Genomic DNA, 13,793 nt, shown 5'->3' on the forward strand with positions numbered 1-13,793 from the left:
ATGCCGATTCTCAATTCGCCAGCCTCACTAAAAGGACATAGGGTTGTAACTGTGGGTATTATTCTGCCTGGTGAAGGCAAATGAGTTACAAGTAAAATAATTTTACCAAAATACCTGGCTCAAGTGCCATTCCTTCCATTGTGACGATACACAGCAAGTCTGCCAGTTCACCCTGGTAAATCGTTGGGTTATCAGAATGCACCGAGACATTAAACACAGGACCTAGAAAAGAGTAACCACAATTATTCATGACAGGCTTTTCTTCAGTATCCAAAACCTTTCTTGCATGTTTTTGAAGCATTCTCTGCTAGTTTGTGGAGACAGAGCTCTGAAGTAGGGATAAGCAATCATGTAAGCTTTCACAAAATAGTTATCCATTTTTAGCCATTAATTCCTGCATTAAGACAAAGCACCCAAACTGCCAGACCTGTCACCCAACACAGAGGCTGCTGCCCAAGTCTGCCTTCTACTGTCCTGCACAAGAGGAGCCAGTCTTCCACTCGTGACTCCTCTAAGAGTACAAGAGTTCAGGTCTTCAGGCTAATCCAACATGGATCTTTTTGGCTGATGCGGTCAACAGGAATTCAAGTTAGAGCAAACCAGTATTTTAACAATACAGATGGTTCTGCTATGGAACTGAAACACAGACAATACAAAAAGCGCATCTGATAACACTTTTCTGCAGGTTTTCTTTCAGGCTCTGCCACAGATAGCTTCTTCTGTAGAAGATGTCTCAAAGCCCAAGGGTACAGTAACTCCTTGAGTTGCAAAGTGGTGATGATATTGATGAAAACCATTAGGCTGTTATGAATGCTCAGACACCATGACAACACATGGTGTTTGACTTCTGAAGTACATAAGTTAAAAACCAAAACTTCTCCAAATTTTGACAACTATACCTCTGGTGCAAAATTAACAAAACCACAACTTCTCAGATATGCCAACATTGCTAGTACTCTATTTCACAGGGCAGAAATGTGTCAAAATACCCTTAGTGGTTTCTCTACTAAACAAGGCAAAGGAGATGAGTAGGAGGAAAGCTGATGCTAATAGTGGCCTCTGCAATGTCTTTGGGGGAAAGGGCCAGGGAACTCAAGAAGGAACCTGGACTCAGATTAAGTAGTAACTCTTTTTACCCTCCCTGGACTCTGTTAACTGCTATCATTACCTGGCTCAGCTACCTCTGGGACAGCAGCAGCAACAAGCACAGAAAGGTGGTTTGGGAGAAAAAAAAAACAACCACAAACCTATCGGAAGATTTGCCTTCCTCCACTCTTACATGCTACTGTTTTAGTACAGGAACTGTAAATTTCAAATCCACTGAAGATCAGTGGCAAACAATGCTTCTGATGGAGAACATTTAAGGAAATCATCCAAGACAACTCCCAACAGGTTTCTGTGGAAAGCTATGCTGATAACGCAACCACACTGCACATACTTATCACATCACTTCCAAACTGAGGTTCTGGAAAGAAACTTGGATGTGCCATGAAGCTAGAGCAGTCTTTTTTGGTGAAACTACTCTAGACTACAAGGGCCTGGCTTGTTTTGGTCAGCAGAGATTACACAGCACACTAAGAAATTAATTCCAATTACAGTGCAATAATTACTTCTGTGGCTTCCAAAATTCCCCCCACAATTTCCACTGGGCACAATGTGCTGCTCTTTGTTATACCATAGACTTCTTACAGCCCTCTTTTCTGCCCCAGAAGCAGCTGTATTTTGTGCACAAGGACAGTATGTAGACATATAATCCCAGAGGTCCATACCCATCTTGACACTAGAAGTCCTCTCTATTAAAAATTAAGATTGCAAGTTACCCCAACACGCAATGATAAAAGGGTGGTAGAGATGCAATAAAGGTTACATGTGGACTACCAGCTAAGAATCCTACATGCTTGTGCTAGAACATATTTAAGGAAGTAAGAGACCCAGAATGCTTTGAAGTTCAGCTGTTCAGGTAGTGACTTCATCAGCAGGCTGCAGCCCTAACTTAAGCTCAGCATGATGGGATCTTTTTCTGGGGAAATGGAGAGGGATTAACCTGATTGCTTCCTCAGCCTCTATCCAAACTCTTTCTATGTGAATTCAGCTTGTTTCCTGATATTCACATACACACACCTCCCAACCATATTCCCCTTGCAGCCTATCTGATTATTAGTCTTCAGATAAAACAAGACATTTTCCATCATTTTCTTTGGAGTTGTACAGACAGAAGTTCAAGGTCCTAGGGGACTAAAGGCAGCATGGACCAAGGCACTCCAGCCAACTGCAACCGGAAAAGTCTCAAGCTGTGTGTGAACTGTCACAGCAACAGAAACAAAGAGGCTGCCAAAATCTGCCACAAACATCCCCGCATCCCCAGCACATACCCTCTGCTGCACCGGTCAAAGGCAAAACAGCAGCATAACAATCTTGGTGCTGTCTATAGCTTGGGGTCTATCCTAAGTCCTAGCAGCAAGGTGACATCATATCAGGAATATGGGACATGCTCTACTCCAGCCAACAGGCTCCATCCTGGCTAGATGCTGGCATGGATTGAGCAAGGGAGATATGAACTGCATGATCTCAACTTTGTCAGGCTGCAGATGGGCTGCCTTACCCCTGCCCTGGCAGGGTAAACAAGGAAAGACAGAGTACACATAGACAGGACTTTTCAGGCCTTATTTCTAGGTTGAAAGTCCCCCATCTACTGCATTCAACAGACACTGGCTTCAAACCCTGGCATGCCAACAAACCACTAATGCAGAGTGCAGTCTGAGCACTCCTGGCCATTGAATGTCACAGGGGTAAAAGCTAAGCTTGTTTGGTCACTCAGCCAGGAAAGGCCATGTATCATGGTAATGCAGCACTCCCTACATACCCTTCAGTTCTGGGTCACCAAGCGCATCTCTACCGTGCCTTCCACATGAAGAGTCAAAGCTTCCTGGGAAGTAAGAAGGCTGCTAGGCAGCAGTTGCTCTGTCATTTCATGATCATACTTCCCCTTGGTAAGCCACAAACAGTTATTTCCCTTTTGTTATTTCCCTACTAGGATACATCTCCTGCAAATTACCATCTGTACCTCCAGGAAGAAATCACTGTCCTGTGTTAGAAGAACTGGATTTCAACAGAGTTGAGACATGTGTCAGGGGTTGCGCTCCTCCATCTTCAGCTGAAGAGGGAAAACAATTACTTTTTTTTTTTTTTTAAACCTAAGCAAGCTTCATTACAATGAAAGCTTCTTAGTTCAGTCTTGAAAACTGTGTGGTTGCAACTTCCTAGGAGAAGCATCTTCTTTGGAAGTATCTCAGGCCTTCTGCTGACATACCCTATGCCCTGGGCCCTCAGGCATGAAAGGACAGAATAAAGCATCTTCATAGATTTAATTCTTTTCCCCACTGCAAAACCTGAAAAGGTAGGAGGCTGTTTCAGTAGAGACAAATTAGCCCTGAGCTGGACCACAAAGACCATTTAATCCCCTACCCTGCACCATAAGGTACACTTGAGTCAGAGTTGTAGTCACTACGCTGCCTGGGAAAGATTCACAGAATCTGATGACATGGCTCTAATCCCTCATTAAAAGTCATCTGCATGACGCCCTTCTCTGTAGACAGGTTCTGGTCTTGGTTTTGTTTGGTTTTATTCTAAAAAACCCCAACTGACCAGTGCTTTTAAATCAGGCAAGTTACAATCAGGTTATGTCCCCAGCTTAAACAATTTACTCCAGCTTCAACTGAACCTTTCTGGCAACAGGATGAGAGAAGCAGAAATGAGCTGCATGCCAATCTCAAACAAAAGCAGCAGCAAACCAGTGTTTGTTAGCGGCTTACAAGCAAAACCATCACCTTATCTAAGTGGACATATGCTTTACTGCAGGCTCAAGAAAAGCACCTGGGCAAAAACCAGCACCAGAGCAAACACAGGATGCTTCCAGACACATTTTCAAGGCTCCTGAGGACCTCCCAAGAGGTCACAAATGTGCCACAGAAATCTTCTGCAAGGTGCAGATCCTGTTGGGGGTTTTTTTTCCCCCATTACCAATCACACCACAGTATTCAAGAGGCCCTGGATCTAGACTCCACCAAGCAGGGCTTGGCACAAAAACCCCCAGTGTTTTTCTTAAGTTATTACCCTCCAAGACACGACCCCTCCCCTCAACCCCAAGCTTACAGATGCAGGCATGCAGTAACAGGCAACTCCCAGTAGACACCGATGACACCGACTATCAGGGTCTCAGCATTGCCATACTCAAGCACTTGCAGTGTCACAGGAAGGGTTGGGGAGGTGACATGAATTCTCCTTCGACGAGATCTGAGTTCATGTTACATTAACACTGAGAAAAATAAAACTCTACAGATAACAGATGATGTGGCTTTGCTCACCTTGCCACCTGTATTTAACAGTTTGAAATACTGTTATTGGCACCTACTGGTCACTTGGGAGAATGAACAAACTAGAATTTAGTTTCAATTGCAGGGTTGACAGATCAAGCATGACCTGTAAAGCTCATCAAGAACAAAACAAAGTGTCGGAAAGCTGCTCAGGAGTTTGAAAGCTGAGAAATAATTGGATATTAATAACTTCAGGTTTGAAGATAAGTGTCATGCCCTCAGCTAATTCAGAAATTAAAGAGCACAGATTCGCAAAACAAACCAGCATTCCCAATTCTAAGAGCTAAGCATCAGCCTTCCCCTAAATTGCCATCTTCTGCTGAGACCTTTGATTTAAACTAAGCCAAAATCTCTGTTCCTCACTGTAGTAAGGCTGTATGTAAGTTTAGATACAACCTAACTGTTGTTAGCTGTTCCCTAACAAGTTTTACCCCAAACCTCACAATAACTGTTAGTGGAAGAAGCCCCCAGTGGTTTAACCTGTGGTTTCTACTTCCATCTACAAATTAATGCACACAGGCACAAAGGCACACAATGACAAAGCATGTTCCTGCCCATTAACATTGGCTGGAAAATACCAGCTTTTCTTGCCAAAAAGTGTCTGCTGTATCGCTCTTCATTCATTTTCATGATTAAAGTTTCTTTCCTTTAAGAATCTTTCTATTCTCCTTTCTTGAAACTAAGTATCTCTCAGGGTCATTGCAGGGCATCATTTCATTTTAATTGCAAGTTCAACATCAATACTCAGCTCATATTTCAGCAGCTCTCAGTTTATCTCAGCTTCTTCCAAAGTGAATGATAATACATTGCTGTGCAATGAGCTCACATGCAGATGTAATCCAGAGTTGAAGATTTAATTGAGACGCTTCCCTTAAAGTTCTTTTATTTTTGCCTCTCCAGAGCTTTCTGCCCTCTGATGAATGGCACAGGGGGAAGCCAGCTGAGAGCACAGCCAAGATCCAAATGGTGTTCTCTCATAACATACTTCTCAATATGAGATTAAAAGCTTCCTTCTCCCCACTTCCCTGAAGGAAAATAAGTCACTTCTGTGGAAATATCTATGAGTGTATAGTGGGCAAAGAGACTCTAAACACTAACATAGGTTGCCAGGTTCAGGGTCAAAGGGATAGAAAATTAAAGGACAAACACCAAAGAAGAATTTATGATGCCAGGATAAACCAGGTGGATTTCACAGAGACCAGGTGCCTCAGCACTAAAAAAACAGCTGCAGGCCAGCTGGAGCTATTTGAACCAGATATCTGTACACAGACCTGCATCAGATAAGCATTCTGATCTCAAGGAAGTTCCCAGCTATTTGACTCCCACCTTTGCTGGCTAGCTCAACTAAGGCTGAGGGCAAAGGGGTGTACATAAAAAAAAAAAAAAGACAGCCTTTCTCATCTGCTGCTCAGCCCTTGCAGTGCAAAGGCATTACCACTGGAGCAACATCTCCAGGTGACCAGAAAAGTGAGATATTTCAGTGTGGATGGGTAGGATCACAAGTCCTACAAGAAGCTGTCTTCATACACTGGTTTCAGAAGAACAGCAAGGAACAGAAGACGGGTGTGTTCCAGGCTGAAAGAAAGGCTACGTACATATATATCATCCAATAGCTCAAGAGGAGAGGATGCATTTGAGTTTCAGCAGAAATGATGCAATGAAATTAAGAGAAAATTTAAAGACAAACACTGACAGCTGCTCTTGTCCCTCACATTGCTGGGCAACCTTTGAAAAAGAAGTGGCAGAACCTCTGTTCTAGACTGGGAAAACCAAAAAAAAAAGCACTGAAGAATACTGAAGTCTTCATATGGGACAGCTTCCCCCTGCCACCCAAAATAAGCTTAGTTTGCTTACAGCTACTGGGTATAGAGCAGGCATTCAGTTTATGAAATTAGTCTAGTGATCCATGTTATTCATAAGGCCAGACCAGACAATTCACAAGATCCTCTCTGGTCTTAAAATATATCCAGCAGAGAACAATCTGCCATTGACTGAATATTTGAAAACTAATGACCTACTAGGCTTCTCCTCACCACCACCACCCCGCAACTTCCAGTTTATATAATTCAGTGGACAAAATCCACGTTTCATTTTTTAGTTCAGGAGGTTTCAAACAAATGCCTTTACATTAACATTTCAGATCATTAACCAAATAGAATAAATATGTCCCTCTGCAACAGCAAGTGGAGAAAGAAGAAAGGAGGTCTCTGCTGGCAGCCAGCAATTCTGTCTTGAATGGAAAGAATCTGAGCAAGACATTTTCCACAGATGTTCATGGAAAAACATTTCAGAGCACTGACACATTTCAAGCCTATTGTGGCAGGAAACACTGAAGTTTCATGTGCACAGTCCCCAGCTCATATATAAGGGCTTACAGGCCTCCTGTCATTCAGATAGATCACATTGCACAATGCATATGCACACTAAAAACCCCTCCTTGAAACATCACTCAACTCGGAGAGGTCTGGGAGGGAGTCAAACTGGAGGGAAGGATTTCCAATCCTAGCAAGTTTCCCCATCCCCTGTCAAAGGGGAATCAATAAAAACAACTGAGAAAGAAATTCCTCCTACCACTAAAAGCTTCATGTAAAACCCTTTAAGGGCTTCCTTCTGCTGAAAATGCTGCTTCTGTATTGATCACCTCCCCACTTCATCCCCCATGGTGCAAGCTGAAAATGCTGTCCAAGCCTTCAAAGTAGGGAGGAGACCGGAATACTCTATTTTTCAAAATTATACTGCCTTACTATATCCTGTCTAGCAGTCTCAGTTAAAATTTCTTTCTGTTACAGTTTGAGAACCCCAGAACCAAGTGCAATTGACTCATTAACAGTTTTCCTACCAGGGACAAACACACCCACAAGCTACTGATCACACCCTATCCTCCCTTTAACTCAGGATTTAGCAAAGTGGTGCTCTCCAGCTTTTACAGTTGCCTGGAGAGGTGTATGCCCCTGTTTTTTCTGACCCTTTCCTGTTAGTATCTTCCCTCCAATTTTGGAGAGCCTGTCATTCTCCCTAGAAGCCACTAGCTACCTCAGCATTTCTGCCTTTCACCATTCCCATTAGGGAACAAGTTTGACAGCTGCCTGTACCACAGGATGCAAGACAAGAGAGTGATATCTGAGCTGTGTTTTTATAGCTCCTCCATAACTTTGCCATTCACCTCCAGCTTCCTGACTCAGTTTGCATTGAAGACAGTACAACTCAGCAAACAAAACCAAAGTAACACACCCACAAAACCTCTTCTGTCTTGTATACCTGATTCCAAATAATTTTCCAAATAACGAGCACAGCTAGAATGGACTAACTGTGGAATTATCACGTCCTCCTCATGCCAAGATGAATGTCGAGCAAGGATATCTGAGTAACAACTAAAGGACACAAAGTTCATCCATCAATTGAAGAAAGGAAGGTATTTCAAGTCAGATTTTGCTACATGCCAAGATTATTTTGGGAAATAGCTCTCCAGTAAATTGTGTCTGGGATCTCATTTCTCTCTCAGTTATTTTGTAAAGAATGAAAGGCTGACAGGGCTTCAGGATCATCCCTCCCCTTGCTCCAGCCCTGCTACTGGAATTCACACATTCCCAGGGCAGTTCTACAGGCTGCCTCCCTTTCTTTACTCCATGCTCCAGAAATCCTATCTGGGTGAAGAGGCTGGGAGTAGAGAGTGACAGCAAAAAGAAGTCAAGTCTGCAACATGCACACTTCCCTCCCTTGCATAGCTCGCAGGTTTCCCTCTGAACCACAGATATTAATAGGATCCTGCCAAACTTTTTGGCTGGGAGTTCAAAGTGACATAACATGAGCAGTGTTGGGAGAGTCACCAACCACCACTTCTGTGCAAGAAAGCCTCCATGTAAGAGCTTTGAGGGGAGGGGTTTGGGATAAATCTCATTCTTGCTGGTTTCTTGCATCACCCCTTTGCAAATGTGCTCTCCTGCTGTGTCTGACCCAGTTATCAAGAGTAATAAGGCTAAAACTATAGTCCATTAAACCATCCTGAGAAGACAACGAGTCTACAGCAATATTCATCTGTGACAGCGCTGCTCTACGAGACATTCGGAACATAAGCAACTAACATTATTTTCAGAACAGTAACCATAAAACTAAACAAAAAGTCAATCAGAAGTTATCTAGACCTGAAAGAAGCATTGAGCTGAGTCAGTGTCCTCTCTCTGGCCAGCTTAGGTCAGGCTGCATCTTCATTAGGGTTTATATCAGGATGCTACATTTCCAAGCTTCTTACAAAGTGATGTCCTCATTGCAAGGCTTCTCCCTACACTCAGCCCTTGTCCTTTTCCCAATGGGCCTAGTATAAGGAAATTCAGTTTTTAGAAGTCACCTCATAGAGAACAGTTACCTTAGTTACAGATGCAACCAGAAGTCAGGCTCCTCTTGCTTAGTCACAGCCACATCTTCTAAAAAAACTACAGCCCCGCTATTATAAGCGGAATAACTCACATGAAGAACAAGGGATGTTAGAAGAGACCTTCTCCCAAGCTGTGCTTGTGAACAGGAATGGGGGGGTGCAGAAGGTTTGAGATAAGGCAGCTAGCTAGAGAGCTCCAACATAGGATGCACTTTGGGCTACACTGAGAGCTCTTCAAAACTGCTCAGGAAATCACCAGCTTGGTTTAATCAAATCACGAGATGAGCCCTTCACTCCTAAATGCACCACCATTATAAAAATGTGGCACTTCCCACCCACATAGCATGATAAGAAGTCGGTGTTAACATGCATCTCTGATGATCCAAACCAATGCTGTCCCTCTCTCCTTCCGCCCAACAACAGAGCAGGACAGGCATGCTTCTCTAGAAAAATCTCAACAGGCAGACTATGCTACAGCTGAAGGTGAGGGTTTCAGCAAGGATGTGAGGAACAGGATGCACCTCTGGGTACTGAAATTCATCCCAATTTGTAGAGCTTTGTAGAACAGCCACAAGGGGCCTCTAAGGTCTTCCAGTGGCAGGACACACTTGCTGGGATGGCTGAAATATTACCATTGCCTTGACCTGACCATTTTTTGCAATTACATCAACAGGAAGGTGTGCTCAGGCCATTTAATGCTATGCTAATCAAGTCTGGTTTGGAACAGAAATCTAGTCTATATTAGTGTTCTTCCAGAGCAGCCACTACCTAACAGCAATCTAGTGATAAAGCTGGCAAATGTGGCAGCAGTTATTCCATACTGAGAATCAGCTCTGAGCCTGCAGAACCATAAAAGCTGCATTAGTAAGGAAAAACCCAGGGGTTATGATTACAGCCAATTCATTGAACATCTTTCTGTAAACAATCAATAGCACAAAGGACACAAGTACCACCAAAGGAGACAAGCATAGCTCAGCCATCATACCATTCGGAGACCCCTTCCATGTTCCGAAGAGTAGGCATTTCCCAGAGGCAGGGAAACCACTGGGAGAACATCACAGAACTCTCTTCCTTTCTGGCTTAAACACACAGCTACCAGATTCTATACCAACCTGATGTCTGGAAGTCTATCTGGATAGGGTTGGATAAGCCATTCACTGCTTCACGCCACATGCCACCACCACCTGGAGACCAGGCAGTCACCACACAGCGATACAAGCCAGCATCAGAAATTTGGGTCTGATACATCCTGTAGCGGAATTCATTCTCCTGGACCTTCTCCAGAACCACACCGTCTACACGAGTCTGGTCCGTCCAGTCTTCCAGCCGCACTACTGAATCCTGGTTCAAGGAGATTATGCGAGTGGTTCCATTGGGATTTGACTGATCCGTTAGTGGCTTCTCAGCTGTAATGAGGACAGAATAGCGTGGCGTCTTGATGTTTTTCGAAGACACTTTGCATGTCATCTCAAAGGTGTGACCTGCTACAAAGAATGGCTTCAATTTCACGGCCTCCACTGTAAGCGTGTAATCTGAAGAGGGAAGGAAATAAGCAGCAAGAGAGGGGTAAATAAATAGGTGCAGATATTTCTGCAGCACCTTTCAATCTAGAACATTACAAATAAGCAAAGTACTCTTTTTTTGAGAAACAAATCCCAGCACATTTATCTAAACACATGTGGACATCCCAGAACGCTACTCAACAGTGCGCACACACCAGTACATAACAGTTTGGGTCAAGATACAACAATTCAAACGAACACGAGATACTGAACAGATAATGCAATACACAGGTCATAGCATGACAGGACCGCCAGGATTTTTTTATTGAGGAGTAAAGATATTAGTCAGACAAGACTCAGAGTCCCAGTTTTACACTGGATCTGGAAAAGCACCCTCAGCAACAGAGTACAAGGACACCACTGAAGTATTCATGACTACTGCCAAAAGCTGCCACTAACTGAATCGGCAGCACTTAGTGTAGCTTCTTTTATTTCCCTTGAAAATCCACCCTAACAGCAATCCAGACACATTCAGCTGAACTCCCAAGATCAGCTGAAATTGCATGACAAAAAAGTTGGTGGTAACAGGAGAAGTCTCCATCCCCAACACCCCCACATACACACCTCTGTGTTGAAAGACTTCAGTATACCTCCGCCTCCACATGTGTTTTTCCCTTGCTTCTCATGCATTCTACCTGAGTATAAGCCTACCAGAACCCTTGATGTTTCTCAACAGTCTATTTGGTATCAAGAATGCCAGCAACACTTACTGCTCAGTTTCCTTCCCCTTCTTCAGCATTCTCCAAGTTTGCCAGCTCCTCAATCTCAAGAATCCTTTAATTACAGGGTTTGGGAAAATTATACATCTAGGAGCACAGCCCCAAGACACAAAAAATACAAGCTCGCAGTGAGCAATTGAGAAAATGAGTGACTGAAATCGGAATCAGATAAAAGGAAAGGGAGTTGCTAGTTTCTTGGCACAGTGATGAAGTGACATCCTGCACACCCAGGTTCTTCCTAAGAAGGGAGGGCTGGGGCAGAATATATAGCTTACAGCCACTTCCCAAAGTAGCAGTACTGCAAAAATACAGCCAGTCCAACTTCCTGGACTTACTTTGCTACAGCACAGTCTCCCTTACCCCCTTTATAAAAAATGAGTGTAGACATGTTAAACAAAAAACTACACAGATCACCTTTATGCAAGGTGAAACTTCTCAGGAAAAGGGAAATAAGCAATGGTGAGATTGTAGCACATTCCCCAAAACTGAACTAAATGCAGTAATATTTATGCCCTCCCCACAAGAGCAACAAGATACTTGTCAAGATTACATTTTGCAGTGTTTTGCCTTCAAGCAGCAGTTTTCACAATGAGTAAACACAGCCCACAAGATGAGAAACCCGGTATGACAACTTTAAATCAGTACTGTATAAAGCAGATCACAGTACAAAGCTATATAAAGAAACAGCAGGAGTGGCAAAGGCTGAGCTGCTTCTAGTGGTCTAGCTGAGCACAAAATTACTTGATACTCCACACCAAACCCCCCTCATGCTTCCATCCACTAAGCAAGTGGGAATACAAGAGTTGCATATTTAAGCACTCAGGGTACAATCACAATTGAAGTTGCACGCACAGAGTCAGTCTCTGCTCCCTTGTGAGAGAGCTCATCATTCATCTGATTCTAGACTTCAAATCCATTTTTTCTTCATTCTGTGTCCATGAGATTCTGGTATCACCTTCTTCATAAGGTTGCAGCATTTAGGAGCCCAGCACAGATTGAGCTTGCCACATATTTTAGAAATATAGTAGACAATTATATTTTGCCCCCAAAGCAGAAGCACAAACAGCTAGCCATACTTTTCTGCCACATACTGCTGCTTTCTAGGCATTATGAGGCGGCTCTGGGCAAAAATCCCTCCTGATGCAAATGTTCTTTATGTTGTCGATCTTCACATCAGAGGACTGGGTCCACTGAAAAAGAAATCTTGCATTTGGTCTATCATACATGGGCTTAACACATACCTTCACGTGATCAGAGCAGTACAGATGTAGCTGAGAATAGACAACTCTCCCTACTAACTGGGCTCCAAATGCCTTACTTCAATTATTCCCTGAGCCACAGGTCAGGCAGCCATACATAGGGGTATGTTTTGTCCCCTGCGAGGACAGAGTAAACTCCGTTCCTAGACATCCTTTCATGACTTTTCATTTGAGGGCAGTAGAAAATGCTGCTTTTACCAATTATTTTTGCTAAAAAAAAAGGACAAAGAAGTGGTGGTAGCATGGGACAACAGCAGAAATGCCATCTGTAGAGTTTGTGGAAGAGAACATCTGAGGCTCAGAGATGCAGCTGGAGAACAGTGGTAGAATTCAAAAGGGTTACAAATTAGGATGCTGAACAGAGAACAGGAGATACATTCTTATGAAAGTCCTTTCAAAGGATTTTCCTACCTTTTAAAAACCCAAAGCTCCTTAGGTTCGATGAATACAGAAGGCAGAGGCACCTCCTCTTATGCGAGACCATAAGAAATGCAGACCAGAAGAGAGAAGGGGACACAAAAACCAGCATATACAGGTGCTGAATGTTTCTTGTTGCAAGAAAGTCAAAAAAGATCAAAGGAACATTTCTGAATCTGCAATAATATTAGAGACCTGCATATGTAGTAAAGCAAAACAAACAAAAAAAGCCCCATATTCTATCAACTAGAAAAGTCTGGATCACCATTCTTAACAGTACAGTTCGGTGCCAAAATTGTTCTCCTTCAGTAGCAGCAGATGAAATGTAATTAGCACTCCATCACCCCCACCTAGAAAAGCATGTAGTTGTCTCTGCGTGTAACAGCACATGTTATGAGAAAGAGGAGAGACCAAAGATTTGGCACTTAGGTTAGAAATAACAATAATCTGCAAGGAAAGTGTCTTCATGTTTCCCGTGTCATCAGAAACTACTCATCAGATCTTACAGCATAAGATGGGCCCGAGAGGTCAAAGAATATTCTCTTCCAAGAGCTACAGCTCTGTAGCTCTTCTCATTCCTAATCTTCTGAGAATTGCCAAGGAAGCAATGTCTATGTCCTGACCGCTACTCCATATGCTTTTCCCTCCGCACACATGCCTGCAATCCCATGCAGAGTCTCATCTCCTTCTTGTAAAGCTCCATGAATGAAAAGCATGATAAAACACACCCTGGTCAGTCATATACAGGAGGCTGCAATCTGCAGAGTTTATGTTGGAAAGGGGTAGGGGAAGAGATCCTAAGTAAACCATACTCAAAGTTTATAAGCATTTTGGGCACCACTCCAAGACAGAGGGCTAGCAGCAAAAGAAATCCTAGCCAAATGATTCAGATAAAATTTAAGTAATAAACTGTACTTTGGAGCCTGGCAGTGCATGCTTCTGCCTTCCATCACTGGCCAGTCCAAGTGGTTAAGCCACACCATAATTCTTCTGTTGCTCTCTACCACAAAGTACGTGCTCAGCTTCAAGAGTACTTCGTGGGTAGTGACCAAAAAGCATTTTCACCTCATCTAAGCCAGTCGAATTGCTAG

The 13,793-nt window shown here is 43.3% G+C and overlaps 1 protein-coding gene across 8 annotated transcripts in view; it reads right to left on the reverse strand.

Annotated features, from left to right (window-relative positions):
* Positions 1–13,793, reverse strand: part of PTGFRN (prostaglandin F2 receptor inhibitor) — a 70,851-nt gene that overhangs the window by 11,516 nt on the left and 45,542 nt on the right. For 6 of the 8 annotated variants that reach the window (XM_075033991.1, XM_075033995.1, XM_075033996.1 and 3 more), the window contains 2 exons: positions 9,858–10,277; positions 115–222 (listed from right to left, as the gene is read on the reverse strand). The exons of 1 other annotated variant lie outside the window; for it this stretch is intronic. In XM_075033991.1, the coding sequence (XP_074890092.1) occupies positions 115–222; positions 9,858–10,277 (528 nt within the window). The remainder of the gene's footprint in view (positions 1–114; positions 223–9,857; positions 10,278–13,793) is intronic. One more of the 8 variants, XM_075033999.1, reaches the window with a different exon arrangement.

This window comes from Buteo buteo, chromosome 8 (assembly GCF_964188355.1).
Source record: "Buteo buteo chromosome 8, bButBut1.hap1.1, whole genome shotgun sequence".
In the NCBI taxonomy this organism is placed as follows: Eukaryota; Metazoa; Chordata; class Aves; order Accipitriformes; family Accipitridae; genus Buteo; species Buteo buteo.